This window comes from Ranitomeya variabilis, chromosome 1, assembly GCF_051348905.1.
Source record: "Ranitomeya variabilis isolate aRanVar5 chromosome 1, aRanVar5.hap1, whole genome shotgun sequence".
In the NCBI taxonomy this organism is placed as follows: Eukaryota; Metazoa; Chordata; class Amphibia; order Anura; family Dendrobatidae; genus Ranitomeya; species Ranitomeya variabilis.
The window spans coordinates 1066011501-1066030184 of record NC_135232.1 but is presented as its reverse complement, the minus strand read 5'-3'; the positions used below and the strand labels follow the sequence as shown (position 1 = coordinate 1066030184).

The window sequence follows — 18684 nt, the reverse complement described above, 5'->3', positions numbered from 1 at the left end:
TTGTTCTTTAATCTTAATTTTTAGTTAATGATATGCTCGTGCCCTAGGACGGGCCTGAAGGGGGGTGTCTGCATATGGTGCTCTGATTAGATATTCATAATGCAGACTGCTGACAGGTCGCTGATCCCTCATTGGCCTACCCCCTAGTTTGCATAATGAATATCTGTACATACTTTAAAAAAAAAAAAAAACTTCTGCAGGCAGGTGCCGGCCCTGGTACCTGCTCTGCAGCATAATCGCATGTTTTATGTGCCAATAATACATTTTCTTCATGTTATTCAGCAAGAAAAAAAAAACAATTTGAAAATGGTGCCTGCGCAGTAGCTGCTATCTGTATCCATAGCTGTGATCCGATAGCTGCTACTGCGCATTCACTGGCGGCGCCATCTTACTGGAGAAGAAAAAAAATCCTCCAATATGGCACCGCCCGTGCCTGCGCAGTAGCAGCTCTCAGCTATCTCCGAGCTGCTACTGCTCAGGCATGGGCCACGACATCTTGGAAGAGGATTTTTTTTTTTCTCAAGTAAGGTGGCGCATGCGCAGTAGCAGCAGTGACCTGTTAGCAGTCTGCATTATGAATACCTAATCAGAGCCCCACCTGAAGACCCCCCACAGGCCGCCCCATGCACAAGCATAGCATTAACTAAAAACTAAAAATAAATAAAAAAATAAAGATTAAAGAACAACTGTAAGGCCAGTTTCACACTAGCGTTCGGCAGGGCTGCGGACGAAAGCCTTCGTCCTCCGTAAAGCCCCGCCCACTGCCACGCCTCTTCCTTCAGCTCCGCCTACGTCTGCATGCGTTCTGCGCACCCTATCTTTAACATTGGGTTAAAGATGTATGTGTGTGTCACACTAAGCATGGAGAACAGAAAGAGAAAAGAACTGTCTGAGGACTTGAGAACCAATATTGTTGTTCCACCAAATTGTACATACTGTGCGTTCCAGGTGAAAGCATTCTCCAGATAGTCACCAAATCCAGATTTGACCATTACAGGGTCACCTATATTGCTTGGCAGTGTGTTGTCTTTTATTCACTTGTTTGCCATGAGTCTAGCTTAATACTTATAAAAACTAATAGAAAGAGGTTGTCAAAAGAAGTCAATCGGATCCAACATTTGTCAACCTTACTATGTGCAACACTGCTGTCTCTCGTACCAGTGTGGCCATAGGTTCAATATATTCTTTTCTAGAGTTGCAGACTTGATTGCAAAATTGTCTTGCAGTATTTCAGCTTTCAAAAAGTCTTGAGACTTTAATAAAAAAAAGTCAGACAAATATTTGGCTCATGTACATCTTATTGTGTGTTCCTGTGTTACTACTATATTACAATCTACTCTTTCTCCATTCACTTATAGCATCGACAGAGAAAGGTGACGGCCCAGATGAACCCACTTCACCTACTGCCAGTCGTGGTGTATTTTCAGCTTTAACTAATGCTGTACAGAACACGGTGAGTTATTATTTATTGTACTTGTCTATATTTGCCCCTCTCACGTGTAAAGCGCTATGGAATAAAAGGCGCTATAAATAATATAATATTATTCCTTGGGCAGATAATCCCATAAGCTACAGCTGACGGATCATGCACTCTGATGATAACCAGGAATATGTTCTTGCACTTTGCCACTTTTGTGTATTGATGGCTGATTATAATGAAGCATTTGTATGATCCATTATTATAGATGACTAGTGACCGCTACTAGTATCTTTTAGAATCGTATGAATTGATGGTAATGGAAAAATCAGTTTTTATGATATTTAATGATAATCTACCTATTGAAGTCAAGTAAACAGGGTTGTAGACACCATGCTGTATTTCTGTTATTATCCAAGATTTGAAATTGTACAAGTTAGTGTCTGACTCTCTCACTGCCACTAGTCATGTGTTTGAATGCGCCATCTTATCTCTTTAATAGTTTACGGGACGCAGCTCTGTACTTTTAGTAGTGCCTGGTACTACAGCTCCATTCCATTCATTTTAAGGAACTGAAACTGCAAAGTATGGTAACACCCGACACAAGTGCTGCTAGAAGTATGGTGCTAATATTGATGGAATATCTTAAGAATGAGTCCCAATAAAATGCCCTTTACGGACTAAAGCAGAACATTAACCCCTTCACACACACCCCCTCTCCCCAAGACTGTTTTCACCTTCATGATCAGGCCAAATCTTACAATTCTGACCAGGATCACTGTGTGGTAATAACTCTTCAATGGATCCCAATGTTTCTGAGGTTGTTTTTTCGTGACATATTCTTGATAGTGCTAAAATTTGTTTGATATGACTTATTGGGGGAAAACTCGTACATTTTGCAATTTTCAAACTTTTAGTTTTGATGCTGTTAAACCAGAAAGTTATGTCACACAAATTAGTTAATAAACAACTACAGGGTTAATATTTGACCAGCGATTTCTAAGTTTTCAAACAAAATTTACAAAACCATTGTTTTTAAGGACCACATCACATTTAAAGTGACTTTGAGGGGCCTATGTGACAAAAATACCCAAAAGTGATATTCTAAAACCTAAACCCCTCAAGGTACTCAAAATCACATTTAAAAAGTGTATTAATCCTTCAGGTGCTTCATAAGAATTAAAGCAATGTGGAAGAAGAAAATGAACGGTTTTTTTTTCACAAATACTTTACTTTAGACCCCCATTTTTTTTTTATTTTTTTTTTTTTTTTAACAAGGGTAACAAGAGAAAATGGACACCAAAATTTGTTGTACAATTTATTCTGAACACGCCGATACCGCATATGTGGGGGAAAACCACTGTTTGAGCGCACGGCAGGACTCGAAAGGGAAGGAGCACCATTTTTCTTTTTGAACACAAAATTGGCTGGAATCAAGAGCTGATGTGATGTCGCATTTGGGGAGTCCCTGATGTGCCTAAGCTAGACCCTTCAAGGATTTTATCTAGATGTGTGGTGAGCACCCTGAACACCCAAGGGCTCCACAGAAATTTATAACGTAGAGCCGTGAAAATAAAAATATTTATTTGTGGGTAATATATGGGTGTGAATATATAATATATATTATTCGTGATTTTTTTTTTAAATATATATTTTTACAATTTATTTATATTTTAGTACTTTTTTTACTTAGTCCCTCTATGGTACATTCAATTTCACAGCTGTGACCACTGCTATACTTTGTAACTGTCATTTCTGCACTGACACAAGTTAGTTAGATTATGCACTCATGATCTAACTTACTTGCTAGCTCTGGTGACCCGGATACCGGACGTCATCGGGTCACCATGGCAACGATCCCCCCCCCCCGATAACGTCACGTGGGTGCCGTTCGGAGGGCAGAGGGAGACCCTTCCCTCTCCCTCCCTTTGAAATGCTGAGATCGATATTGACTCCCTGCTGTTTCAGGTAGCAACACATGTAGATGGCCACAATGGTTGGACCCTGACCCTATGTTTCATAGTGAATTATCAAATTAGCATGTTATAAGCTGTGCATAGGGTTATTACTTGTCATTGTAATCCTGCCTCTGCTGATAACACACCTGCTGAAAACTCTTTCTGAAATAATAAGTATGAGTCTACAAAAGTCCCAGTGACCTGTGTGTAAATTGCATGATTACTATTATTTTTTTAAATAAACATCATAATATGAAAAAATGTAATAAAAAAATAAATAAATAAAACAAATTTGATTTAAACAATACGTCATTTTCTGATTGTGCACTCCCTTGTAATTACATTACATCCTAGGTACCATTAATTGTGCATGCATTGTAGGGTAAATCTGTATTGAGTGGCGGCCTTGATGCCTTGGAGTTTATCGGAAAAAAGACAATGAATGTGCTGGCCGAAAGTGACCCAGGATTTAAGAAAACCAAGACTCTTATGCAGAAGACGGCGTCTCTATCTCAGGTAATGACGTGAGTGTGAAAAGTGATGATGCTTTACCATCTTTCTTCATTGATTGAGAATGTTCTGTATCTGCTTGTTTAAAAGGGGTCTTTGCTCTAGACAAATCCTCACCAAATGCCTTTATTCCATTGTGGTGAACTTGTAGGGAAAAATTCCTCATCTGTTTGTGCAAAATCTGCATATAATATATTTAACACAATAAATAGTGATTACATTGTCAAATCACTAGCAAAGTGCTTCCCACAGTGATAATTGTTCATCCTCCAGGAGCAGGACCTGAGTCAAAGCCCAAACTGGACACTTATTTAAACACCCTTTATGGACCAGGCGATTTTTCACTTTTGAGCTTTTCCTTTTTTCCAAGAGTCTTAGCTTCTTTTTTTTTGAGGCCTTGATTTATGTGGATTCAGTTGTAGTTTTGAATTACACCATCCATTTTACCACACAATGTGATGAAAAACGGGAAAAAAATTCCAAGAGGATTGAAATAGTGCTAACATGCTATTCCGCTATAGCTATTTGGTTTTTGTTTGTACGGTGTTCGTTGTGTGGTCAAAATTCTCCCAAGTCTGTACGATTACTGTGATACCAAACTTGCATAGATTTTTATTTATCTAGGCACTAGGTAGTACAAAAATTTTCAGAATTTTTTTATTTTTTTAAAGTGCAGTAATAAAAAAATAATAAAAAATATATATATATATATATATATATATATATATATATATATATATATATATATATATATATATATATATATATATATATATATATATATATATATATATATATATTATGTGTGTGTATAAATTCTGGCTTGTGCTGCCATTTTCCAAGACTCTGTCTTTTTCTCTCTATGGAGCAGTGTGAAGGCCTCCTTTTTGCACCCTGAGCTAACCATTTTAGTTATGATAATTTTGTGGTACATGTGATGTATGCCAACATTTTTCTTTTTTTGACGGAGGTGTGGTGACCAAAGAAACACACAATTTTTTGCATTTTGATTTTTTTTTTCTCTTTACGGCATATACTGTATAAACTTTTATAGATTCATCTTTTCCAAATGTGTTTATTTTCAATATTTTGTTTAGTTATTTTAAATTGGGAAGCATGGAGTGTTGATTTGTTTTTTTTGTATGTTGTGTGTTTCGTTTTTTAATATGCCATATATTTGTAAAAACTTTTATTTATTCTTAATTTTTTAGTCCCATTTACCATGTGTGGAGGGAGCTCAAAAAACAGTTCATTTTTTTTTTTTTTTGTTTTTTGTGCAGATGTTGAGGGAAGCCAAAGAAAAGGAAAAGCAGAGACTTGCTGAACAAGTGTCAGATGAGAGGACGGCACATTACGGCATGTTATTTGACGACTACCAGGGACTGTCTCATCTGGAAGCTTTGGAAATACTCTCCAATGAAAGTGAAACAAAGGTGATAAATAGGGGAGATTGGACTGTTTATTGCCGCCATCACTACTTTTTCTTTATATGATATACGGTATATATATAATAATTTTTTTGACATATTATATTCTTTACTGTGCCAATATATGTGCCTGTCACTGCAGGTCCAAGCTTATTTATCCTCCTTGGAAGATGAAACATTAGAAATCTTAAAAGCAGATCTTATTGCAATTAAGGATATTTTCCTTCAGAAGGATTTTGACAGTGAAGAAGACATCAGTGGTAAAGGTAATTAAATGGAAATGTCATTCTTGAGACACATGTCTACATCACTAAATATTCAGATCCAAGAATAGGACAGGTGGAAACTGTGCACATGGCATTTTGGCAGATAATGGGAGGATTTGCCGTTGGCCTCCACGTACGCTTCATTACAGGTATCCATAAATAAAGGTGCTCCCAAAACACAAATAAAATCCAACACTTTATTAAATTCAAACACATTGATCATAACCTCGCACTTGCTGATTTGTTTCTAGCACTGTATCATTACATGCACTTTCCAATCTTGTTTTCCAAATCACAATGTTTAGTTGCCTATTATATGGTGTAAACTGGATAGCACAAGTCATGCTTTCCTGCTATTCTCAGAGCACAAAAGAAAAGTCCCTGTACTACGTGAATAATCCCTTATTCCCTCCCACTACCAGTTCCATTTGTGCACAGTTACAGGAACTTATGAAGAACTTGCAGTCCTCATTGGACCCTATCTCCTTCATCTCATGTCCTGATTCTGCTTTGAAGCATTACAACGAAACCCTGCAAAGTGCCCTGGATGAAGCTGCACCTCCTATACATAGAACAACTCGACACAGACGGCGACAACCGTGGCACACGCTGCAAACACGTTTCCTGCAGCGGTGCTCCAGGTGCGCCGAACGTCTGTGGAGAAAATCCAATCTACCCGAAGATTTCATCCATTTATAAGTTCATGCTAAAAACATACAACTCTGCCCTTCACCTCTCCAAACAAACCTATTTCAACACCCTCATCACCTCGCTGTCCAATAACCCTAAACGTCTCTTTGACACTTTCCAGTCCCTACTCAACCCAAGAGAGCAGGCCCCAACCACAGATCTCCGCGCTGACGATCTGGCCAATTACTTCAAAGAAAAAATTGACCACATTCGACAGGAAATCATCTCCCAATCTCTTCATACCATGCACTGTCCTCCCTCCCCCACTGCATCTAGTTCACTCTCTGACTTTGAACCAGTTAAAGAAGAAGAAGTAAGCAGGCTCCTTGCATCTTCTCGCCCGACCACTTGCACCAGTGACCCCATTCCGTCACATCTCCTCCAGTCCCTTTCCCCGGCTGTCACCTCTCACCTAACAAAAATATTCAACCTTTCCCTCACTTCCGGTATCTTTCCCTCCTCATTTAAGCATGCCATCATACATCCATTACTTAAAAAACCCTCTCTCGACCAAAATTGTGCCGCTAATTATAGACCTGTCTCTAATCTTCCCTTCATCTCTAAACTCCTGGAACGCCTGGTCCACTCCCATCTTACCCGCTATCTCTAAGATAACTCTCTTCTCGACCCTCTTCAATCTGGCTTCCGCTCTTTACACTCTACTGAAACTGCCCTCACTAAAGTCTCTAATGACCTACTAACAGCTAAATCTAATGGTCACTACTCCATGCTAATTCTCTTGGATCTCTCCGCAGCGTTCGACACTGTGGATCATCAGCTCCTCCTCACTATGCTCCGCTCCATCTGCCTCAAGGACACCGTTCTCTCCTGGTTCTCCTCCTATCTCTCTGACCGATCCTTCACTGTATGTTTTGCTGGTTCCTCCTCCTCCTCTCACCTTCCCCTTACTGTTGGGGTTCCTCAAAGATCAGTCCTAGGCCCCCTCCTCTTCTCTTTGTATACTGCCCCTATTGGACAAACAATCAGTAGATTTGGTTTCCAGTACCATCTCTATGCTGACGACACCCAATTATACACCTCTTCTCCTGCTTTCACGCCGACCTTCTTAGAAAACACCAGTGATTGTCTTACCGCTGTCTCTAACATCATGTCCTCCCTCTATCTGAAACTGAACCTGTCAAAAACTGAACTCCTCGTGTTCTCTCCCTCTACTAACCTACCTTTGCCTGACATTGCCATCTCCGTGTGCGGTTCCACCATTACTCCAAAGCAACATGCCCGCTGCCGTGGGGTTATCCTTGATTCCGAGCTTTCATTCACCCCCCACATCCGATCACTGGCTCGCTCTTCTTATCTGCATCTCAAAAACATTTCTAGAATTGGCCCTTTTCTTACTTTCGACTCTGCAAAAACTCTTACTGTCTCACTTATTCATTCTCGTCTGGACTATTGTAACTCTCTACTAATCGGCCTCCCTCTTACCAAACTCTCCCCTCTCCAATCTGTCCTGAATGCTGCTGCCAGGATCATATTCCTCGCCAACCGTTACACCGATGCCTCTACCTTGTGCCAGTCATTACACTGGCTACCCATCCACTCCAGAATCCAGTACAAAACTACTACCCTCATCCACAAAGCACTCCATGACTCAGCACCACCCTACATCTCCTCTCTGGTCTCCGTCTACCACCCTACCCGTGCCCTCCGCTCCGCTAATGACCTCAGGTTAGCATCCTCAATAATCAGAACCTCCCACTCCCGTCTCCAAGACTTTACGCGTGCTGCGCCGATTCTTTGGAATGCACTACCCAGGTTAATACGATTAATCCCCAACTCCCACAGTTTTAAGTGTGCCCTAAAAACTCATTTGTTCAGATTGGCCTACCGCCTCAACGCATTAACCTAACTATCCCTGTGTGGCCTATTAATAAAAAAAAAAAAAAAAAACATAATCAGGTTCCTCTCATCATGTTCTCATACACTTTATGCAGTTAATAGCCTCTGTGTCTGTACTGCTACATACTTAGGCAGTGAACTGGTTCATGCAGCTTTACATGAACACCCGAGCCTTACACTATGGCTGGTCCAAATAACTAAAGCAATTGTTACCATCCACCTCTCGTGTCTCCCCTTTTCCTCATAGTTTGTAAGCTTGTGAGCAGGGCCCTAATTCCTCCTGGTATCTGTTTTGAACTGTGATTTCTGTTATGCTGTAATGTCTATTGTCTGTACAAGTCCCCTCTATAAGTTGTAAAGCGCTGCGGAATATGTTGGCGCTATATAAATAAAAATTATTATTATTATTAGTTGTGATCTTTCTAGCACACATCTGTATTATGACTCCATTCTGGAACAACAGATATGGGCAGCACAGTGGCTCAGTGGTTAACACTGTATGATGGCTCAGTGGTTAGCACTACAGCCCTGCAGCGCTGGGGTCTTGAGTTCAAATCCCACCAAGGACAACATCTGCAAGGAGTTTGTATGTTCTCCCCGTGTTTGCGTGGGTTTATTCCGGGTTGCCCGGTTTCCTCCCCCGTTCCAAAGACATACTGATAGGGATTCTTGATTGTGAGCCCCAATGGTGACAGTGCCGATAATGTTTATAAATCGCTGTGGAATTAATGTACGGTATATAAATGAGTAAAATTAAATATAGTGCTGTGAATAGGATCCTATCCCCTCGTAAAGTATGAGGAAAGCTTGGTATAATAGTTTTATGAGATTTCTGCTACTTCTTGATTGTGATATGCAATAAGGTAATATTTTAGCAATTATTTACAGCAGTGCATTCCCTCTGTCGTTCTGTGCAGGAGAAGAGACTGAAGAGTTCACTCGCATGCTTACGGAATTACTGTTTGAACTTCATGTTGCTGCTACCCCTGACAAGCTCAATAAGGTATTACCTACCCTCCAAGGTTTAAGGACACTTTCTCTCGCGCCTTTGTGCATGCTGTTTTTGAAGTTAAATTCTAGGGGAACGTTTCCATGTACTGAAAATGCGACTGCAGAAAATCCTCAGCATTTCCTGGTGGCTCAGTGGTTAGCACTGCAGCCTTGCAGCTGCTGGGGTCCTGGGTTCAAATCCTGAATACCTTTTCAATGTCCTAAGGCATAAACAATAATAATACAAAGAGAATGTCAGATAAAAAAACACCAAATTTCATTAACACAATAAAATGTTGTTTTGTTGTTTTTTTTTTTTGTATTTATTCTTGCGTTCTTTATGGAGGGATTAAAGTCAGTAGTAGAGTCATTGGCTAACAATAAGTCACTAGGCTCGGATGGACTCCCCATGGAGCTTTATAATAATTTTGGGAACATGCTTCTACCTCCCCCCTATGTATTACAAGCCTCTCAGAAAGACACTAAAGAGACAAAGCCAATAGTGTCAGTCCTGCCAAAAGAAGACTCATACAGCCTATACTCTTATTACTTATGGATATTGAAATTCTAACAAATGTTCTTGCCATTAGGGTAAATAAAGTTACTTTCACAGTAGTACACACAGACCAATCGGGATTCAAGGAGAATTCATAGTTGCCTCACAGTTTGCCTGGAGATGTATTCAAGGAGTTCTTCCAATTACTGGGGAAGTTTGCAATTTCCAATGCAAAATTTTAGGTTTTTTTCTGCTAAGGGATATTGGGCAGAAACACTGAGTCTTGATGGTCCAGGGTCTATGAATACGATAATCCGGTGATCAGCGACCTCCAACAGTTCAGCTGAACTCCTTTTTGTGCTGTGTAACTCTTTGCTGGATATTGTATTGGTAAACTATGCATTACATTCCAAAAAACCGTCATGTAGATATTGGCTATACAGAGGAAGGCCATTGTCACAAAATCCCTGAGAGGATACCTCAGCTGTCGCTAAGTGAGACCCCCAGGTTATCACATTTATACCTGATACGTTGTGTGATACAAAAATTGAGGTGTTTTGTAGAGGCACATTCAGACTCTCTGTGAAGTAAATGCTAAAAACAGCCAGCAACTTTACTGCACATGCTGTGGTCGTTCCCTAACTTAGAAACTTTTTGGAAAGTGATGCTATATATTGTGAATAGTGTATACTCTGTAGGGGTAAAAAATCGTTTCTGGGCATACTGGGGTAGAGGATTTCAAGACATATGTCGTCGCTGCTCAAAAGCATCTTGCTCGTGAAGGCGGTGGGCGGTGCATGCGCAGATTTAGAATAAGGGGAGAACTTGGAGAGGTGACTGCACATGCGGCACCATTTTGTTGGAGACTGTGGGTTTTTTAGAGCCCAACGCCACAGTAATTATTGTGCCTTTGCAAGATTTAAAATAGGAGGCAGGTTACCGACGGAGCAGTGACCGGTCATTCAAACAGGAGGATGAATAAGGAACCTGAGCACCAATAAAAGACCCTGCCCACAGACCCTTCCCCAATGCACAAAGATATCATTAAATGAAGACTTCACACATAAACCACAAAACGTATTCCTTCACTGCAGGTATCATTTTATTCAGTATCACAGTGCCAATATGGCTATGTGTGTACTCTACTTTACAAAATCCTGCTGACAAGTTCTCTTTAAGTACCGAGGACCACGGTAAAACAGCGGTGGCTGGTATAAGCCATATAGCATTGAATTATGGCACAGCCTTGGATAGAAGACCAATGGTTCCACAATACCTAAATACAATACATTGGCTGCTGAGTATGGAAAAAGAAATACTGAGTCAAAATTTGAGAAAATGTGGGAAGTTTAGAACGATGACTCAGGTATGGCCTCAAAGATTTGTTTAGGATCAGTTATCATTAAAAAAAAAAAATTGCCTACCTATTGGATCCTTACAGCTCCAACACCGCCATTCCAGTGGTCCATGGCCGATCCTGCCGTGATTACATCACCTGACCATTGCAGCCAATCACTGACCTCAACAGTGACTTTGCATAAAGTGCATGTGACCCTTGAGGCCAGTGATTGGCTGCAGCAGTCAAGTAAATGATGGATGAGACATCATAATTGGAGAATTAGTGGAGCAGAGCTGCTAGGTATTCAATGCATACATAATGGTTACCGTGTTTTCTTTACATCCCCTACTTTAGGCCAACATTTAGAAAATCACAGAAATCCTATTAAAAAGTACTGGCTCATTGCTGGTCAGTCAGTAAGGGGTGGGCACAGAAGAAGGACTTTCCGACAAAAACAAGCTGTCAAAACTAAAGATACATCAGCTTCTGACAACAGACTGTTTCCTGATTAAATGAGAGGGATTGCATGACATAGTGGCACATGTAGCAAGCTTGGCCATGTGGTTGTTTTTGAATATTCAGGTCAAGACGTGATCTTAGTAGCATTTAATATTTTATTATGTGATATCCTACACCTATGTTAGTTACATGATGTTAAACTTTACCATTAACACTTATATTACATTAAATTGTGAGGAAGTGTGTCACTGCTGTCTTCTCTACATATAACATATTTAGGCTATGAAGAAAGCGCACGACTGGCTGTTAGCAGAGGGTCTGTACTCAGAGGAACAACCCAACAATTTGGCCATGAATATTCAGGAGGTGCCAGAAGTTGTGCAGGATAATCCGACTGAGGTGAGGGAAGAAGACGGCAAATCTGAGGTTAAAAAACTACTTGGCTCTGAAGTAAGTTTATTATATACTTGTCTTATTTTTGTCATTGAAATAGAAGCAATCTATGAGGATTTTGAGACTATATCATTTTCTGGTTTACAATGTGCAAATATCATTATGATTTCAGGAATAGGCATTAAAAACTACCTTAGCATTCAGCCATTATCCAGGCTTGGGATAAAAGTCTGTAGTCATTGAATTGTGGCAGTGTGCGCACTGTCTTGATTCTCGGGATTATGTATGTATGTCTGTACATGCCAACTAGACTTCCCTGGCTTCTCTTAATTTACTGTTATTGAGAGAAATCAAACGAGTTTAGTTGACGCGTGACTGCAAGTTTGCTCAGACCGAGAATACCAGGGAATCATGACAGTGTGCGCATCACATGCTGTCATATTTTGACAGTCTGCAGTCACACATTGAGCAACTATAGACTCTTGTCCCAAGCTTGGACAACCCCTTCAATCCAGTGCCTACAACACTGTGTGCCCAGTTATTAGGCAATTTCTACTTTGGATGATTAATCTTCTCATGGACAAAATATAGTGCTGTTAGGCTAAGTTCACATTTGCGTTGTGCGCCGCAGTTTCGGCGACGCAACGCACAACGCAAATGTAAACGCATGCACAACGCAGCGTTTTGTGACGCATGCGTCCATTTTTGCATGGTTTTGGGCGCAGAAACAACTGCAACTTGCTGCGTCCTCTGCGCCCTGACGCATGCACCACAGTGACGCATGCGTCACAAAACGCAAGTGCAACGCATGTCCATGCGCCCCCATGTTAAATATAGGGGTGCATGACGCATGCGGCGACGCTGCGGCGCAGAACGCGAATGTGAATGTAGCCTTAGTCAATCCAAAAGGTTAAGAAACCTGAATATTTGAGAAAGTAAAACTGAGATTTTGACTTTCGAAGGAGAAAATGTTGACATTTCAATTGTTAAAGTGAGAATAATTAATAAAACCGCTTAAGATGTACGAAAATGTAATTTCTGACATCTCGAAAAATATCTGAGACCAATATAGCCACCCTTCTTTTCAATAACCGCTATAAGCCTCCCATCCATATGGAGTCTGCCACTTTGTTAATCTATTGACAACTTTTTGGGCAGCTCCAACCACAGCTCCAGACACTATTCAGAGAGGTGGCTGTTTTCCTTCCTCGTAAATTTCCCATTTAAGAAGGTGCCCACAAATTCTCAATAGGGTCATGTCATTATTCTTTCATCTTTATAGAGGCTGTCCACTTTTTTACATTGATGCCCTATCCGTAGGATAGGGCATCAATGTCTGATTGGCCGGGGTCCGGCACACCACCGATCAGCTGTCATTGGTGCCACCGCCGGCGGCTGCTGTCCGGAAGTACTTGCTTGAGGAGCTTGACTGTCTACTTGTAGTGGCCACCGCGGGGTACTACACATCCACCTCATATTCAAATCAATTGGAGGGTGATGTGCAGTATCAAGCCCTGGTCACTACAAGAGACGGCCAAGGTCCGCAAGTAAGTACTTCCGTCCGGCGCCGATAACAGCTGATCGGCAGGGGTGCCAAGTGCCAGATCCCATCCGATCAGACATTGATGCATAGAAGACAACCTCTATAAGGCCCTTAATGGCAGCCGAGCAGTGGGTGCACCCATTGGAGCATTGTCCTGCATGAAAATTATGGCTTTCTTGAGAGATGCATGACCGAATATCTTAGCAATTTCAATAGTGCTGCATACCTCTTTTAAGACTTATAACATATTTGACTTTTCAGAATCAGTTAAATCTTTTTTTGGCCCGCTTTGCCTGAGGAAAACAAGCTGCCTAATAATTCTACACAGTTTAATAAAGGCATTGTATCCTTAAGCCTCATCCTCCTCATTACACAAATACACATCACCTGATCTGCTTCATCCAATTAGCATTCAAGGTTCTACAGCGTGAAGTTAGAAAATCTGCATAAAAATGATATGTTCAAGATACTTGTGTAATAATTCTGTCCACAGTGTATTAAGGCCGAATTGTCATGTTCGTGTTTTATAATGGCTTCTAATGAATCAGACATGTCTGACACCAGCACGCACCCTCATCGAGAGTGGAGTGAACAACGCCGTTCTTCATGAATCGGGGCCATAGTCTATGGGGTTCATTCATCAAAGCTTTTACAACACATTTCTGAAGAAAAAAGCTTTGAAGAGTCACTCTTTCTGTGCACAAACGTGAAGTTGTGGAAAAAAATGATGGGTGCACGTTATTTTCACCCCAGCCCCGACAAAGTAGGCGACGCTGGGGTGCAGTGGGGGTAGAGCTTGATGAACCCCACTCATCAAATTTATGACAAGTGGCGTTGATTGCTACGCCACAAATCTTACTCCAGCAGGTGTAAGATTTGTGGTGAGGCACACATACAGGTGCACGGCACTGCGCACCTCTCCTCATAATGAATCAAGAGCACTTCCTCCAAAACGCCCCCTTAGGCAACGCATGCATTAAACGGACTGCACCTACGTTAGTGCCTTTTCCAAGATCACGTTATGCGATCGCGATAGCGTCTGCGTAGCGATGACGGACCCGGAAACGCTGCAGCCCGTGTCCGAGTGTCCGTCACAGAATGACGGCACATCGCTAACGCATGCCGATTATGACATGCGTTAGCGATGCGCTACATAATGGCCATCAATGGGTGCGCTGAAGCATCCGTTACATAGTGCTGCTCTGTAACGGATGCCATCAGCGCATTGCCATTGACGCAATGTGAACCTGGCCTTATCAAGATTGGTGAGAGAACTGCCCCAATGTCTTTAACAGGCACAACATACTGCATTTTATACAATATTATCCTGTTATTACTATATAACCCATAGCTGACCGAAATTGGGTTGTGTTGAATCAAGGGAGTCCTGGTGTCGCTGATGATGAAATGCTTATTACAAAATATTCTTAAAATTGAGAAAGAATTTTGATTTCATAAGAATCTAAAACTAATACTGGTTTGTTCCTCCTTACATTCAGGATATATACATGAGGTCTGTGGAAAACTTGGCAGAAATTACAGCTCGCTGCATTGAGCAGCTGCATAAAGTGGCAGAACTCATACTGCATGGACAAGATGTAGAAAAACCAGTGAAAGACCAAGCGGTTGTGTTAGCCAAGTGAGTATTAGAAATGCTGTACAGCGACCAGCATGCTGTATCTGGTATTGTAACATGGCGTTCAGTCAGATCGTTAATAGGTATCGTCCTGCCACCTTAGATGCCTGTGATGGAGCTACACATTTACCAAGGGTCAGGGTTTGTATCAGGGCCAAAACTATTATCACCACAATTTAATAATGGGCTAAGATCTATGGGCCTCAGTCATCAAAACTGTCTAAAAGAAAAACTATCTTGTTGTCCATAGCAACCAATCAGAGCTCCGCTTTCATCTCTTAAACAGCTCTGGAAAAATGAGAGCTCCACTCTGTTTGGTTGCCTTGAGCAACAAAGACCTTTTTAAGACCTTTTTAATGAATCTGCCTCATATTTTTGCTTTACGATCTTCAAAAAGTGCTATGTACTCCAATTAAAACTACAGCTTTCAAACCACAGCTCTGGAAACAAAAACATGAAAGAGTAATGGCTCTTAGAATAATGCAACCCCAAAAAATTATTTTTATTGCTACAAAAGTAGTAAAAAAAAATAGATAGATAATCAGAAAAAAAGAAAATCAGAAAAAATATAGATAGATGGGGTACCTCAGGAGTTACCGTATACGTACCAGTAGAATAAAGCTGGAATGTTAATAATATAGCTCGGTTAATGGTGTAATAGAAAAAAAATGGAATTTTAAACTTTTTTTTTCGTTCATCCCACCTGCTAATAAATGGAATAAAAAGTGGAAAAAGTTCTTAAGTTTGCAAAAGTTGAACAAATGAAAAATTAAAGCTTGTCGCATGAAAAATGAAAAAAAATATATCCTCATTAGGGATGAGTGAACGTGCTCGTATAAGGTGTTATCTGAGCATGCTCGGGAGCTAACTGGGTGTCTTCGGCGTGCTCGTAATATATGTTTGAGTCCCCGCGGCTGCATGTCTCGTGACTGTTCGACAGCCGTAATACATGCAGGGATTGCCTGTTAGACAATCCCTGCATGTGTTGCTGCTGTGGAAAAGCCACAAGACATACAGCCACGGGGACTCGAACATATATTACGAGCACGCCGAAGTCACTCTATTAGCACACTGGCATCCTTGGATAAAAACTTATCCCAGCACATTTTCTCATCACTAATCCTTATATTTCTCTATATATACATTAAAAATAAAAATCAGATTCAGGTTTTAGTGTCCAAAAAACTATATATATTTTTTGTGTGCATATGCAAAACTAGTGAAACGAACTACTGTAAATACATTTTGTATCATTATACTTTCAGAATAAACATCAACACGACAATTATACGAATTGGTGAATGGTGATTAATAACAAAATTATGAAATAAAAGAAAATCCAGAAGTTTTTGGGTTTTTTTGCTTATTTCGCCTCCCAATAAATTTGTGATCAAAAGCTTGTATGTACCACAAAAACTGGTACCAGGGAAAACCACAGCTAGTTTAATAAAAATAAAAAAACTAGCGCAGCTAAATCTGATCTCAAAATATATAGTTTTCAAACAAACTGTAGTTATAGTACAGCACTAAAAAAACAAATAAAATGATGGAGCAGAAAAAATAATCAATACAAATCTGACTTTGAGTGCAAAAATAAAAACTTCAACAAAAATGTCCTAAAGACTAAAAATAGGCCCGTCCGTGAGGGGATAGGGGTTAACTTTTAATTCTTCAGCAGATTGTAAATTGTTTGTTGCTTTCTGTGCTCAGAAAAAGACATGCAATACTATCAATAATCATTTCTTAAGTGGAATTGGGTGGTTTTCAGGGTAAAGTAAGTGGTTAATATGTTATAGTTGTTGTCACTTGCCTCACTGGAAAACACAAGATCAGGCAAGAAAACTTCAACCTTTCAAATGAGGTTCGGTGGGAATTCTGACCATAAGCTGTGATTTTGGGGGGCCACTCTTTCATTGTGTGCATCAGAGTCTATGCTGCCACTCCATGACACACCGTGACTACCATGGCACACATAGTATAGATATGGGCTCAATTCATCAAGATTAGCGTTTTGTCTGCCAGTCTTGATGATGAACAATTTGCTGGCGTGAGATACGCCAAACTAATGAAGATGTGCACCTCTCAATGAATTTGGCTGGTCTATCAGCTGCCATGCACCAGAAACAGAAATGTACCCCAGTCAGGGGCTGGCACACATTTTTAGTGTAATTTACACCACTTTGCTTTAAAGGTCGGTGGAACTGGTCAGGATTGCCGTAAACCCATCAAAAATCACAAAATATTTGTGCAACTGTGAGTTGTGTAAAAAATTTTGCAACATTTAAGCAGTTTTATGCCAAAGAACTGGATAAGATTGCTTAATGACTCGGTGGCAATGGACTTCCTGAGCCACAATGTTACATAATGATCTGTAGAGTTCCAAACTAACACCCATGCTTAGAGAGAGGGAAGCTAAGAAACTGACACTGATACACCATATGACTATGAGCACATTATGCACCCTGTTCTTTCGCTTGAATACTTGTATACATTTGCACTATTAAATACATCTTTGTATTGTTTTATTTATAAGGGTAATAAATTCTACCAAAAATATTTTTAAATTGTTTGTTTCTCTTTTAATACATTAGGCTAACCAGCGCTATGTGTAAGGAAGTATCCTCCCTATCAAAAAGCTTTTCTGTCTCTTTAACCTCTACTGGAGTAAGTATTTTATCTAGTAATTTATCTTAAACATTTAAGACAAATACTTTGTGGGTAAAAAATTACACACATGGACAAAATTGTTTGGTACCCGTCTGGTAAAGTTAGAAAACCCCACAATGATCACTGAATATCAACTAAAGAAAGTCAGACATTTATTTTGATATTTGGTTTAAGAGAAACATTTTAAAAAAAAACAAAGTAATGAAAATGGTCTGGAAAAAATGATGTTATTGCTAGAAAAGATTGAAAATAAATTGATCATAGGGACATGTAATTAGCATCACAGGGGTCTACAAACTTGTAATCCGTCAATCTGCCTATTTAAAGGGTGAAAAGTAGTCACTGTGCTGTTTGGTATCCTGGTGTGTACCACACTGAACATAGACCAAAGAAAGATAAGAAAAGATTTCTCCAATATTAGAAAGACCATTATAGACAAGTATGTTAAAGGGAAAGGCTATAAGACCATCTCCAAACAGCTTGATGTTCCTGTTACTACTGTTGCACTTATTATTCAAAAGTTTAAGGTCAATGGTACTGTAGGCAATTTACCTGGATGTGTCAGCAAGAAGAAAATTGAAGAGACTGATAATATTAATAGCAACCAAAGGGCCCAGAACCTCTTCCAATAGAGATTAGAGGTGAACTCCAAGGTCAAAGGACATCACTGTCAGATCGCACCATCTGCCTGTCTTCGCCAACGTGAACTTCATGGAAAACTACCGAGGAGGAAACCACTGTTAAAAGCAAATCATAAAAAAGTGAGACTCAAATTTGCCAAAATTCATATTGAAAAGCCACAATGCTTCTGCTAGAATGTCCTTTGGACAGATGTGACAAAACTGGAGTTTTTAGGCAGCTCTATGTTCACAGGCGCAAAACTGAAGCATAGAAAGAAAAGAAAGACATAGAATTTTTACAGGATGAAATGAGTGAAGTGGTCAAAAATGATGAAAGGGCAAACTTTTAAATTCCTATTTTGCATCTGTGTTCTATAAGAAAGCAAATGTAATATCACCTGATCTATCGAAGTAAT

The 18684-nt window shown here is 40.1% G+C and overlaps 1 protein-coding gene across 3 annotated transcripts in view; it reads left to right on the top strand.

Moving 5' to 3' along the window:
* FAM114A1 (family with sequence similarity 114 member A1) overlaps positions 1–18684 on the top strand; it is a 74043-nt gene that overhangs the window by 41162 nt on the left and 14197 nt on the right. For 2 of the 3 annotated variants that reach the window (XM_077279905.1, XM_077279903.1), the window contains exons 5-12: positions 1359–1453; positions 3757–3891; positions 5166–5318; positions 5455–5578; positions 9043–9128; positions 11689–11859; positions 14845–14984; positions 17573–17645. In XM_077279905.1, the coding sequence (XP_077136020.1) occupies positions 1359–1453; positions 3757–3891; positions 5166–5318; positions 5455–5578; positions 9043–9128; positions 11689–11859; positions 14845–14984; positions 17573–17645 (977 nt within the window). The remainder of the gene's footprint in view (positions 1–1358; positions 1454–3756; positions 3892–5165; positions 5319–5454; positions 5579–9042; positions 9129–11688; positions 11860–14844; positions 14985–17572; positions 17646–18684) is intronic. The other variant, XM_077279904.1, reaches the window with a different exon arrangement.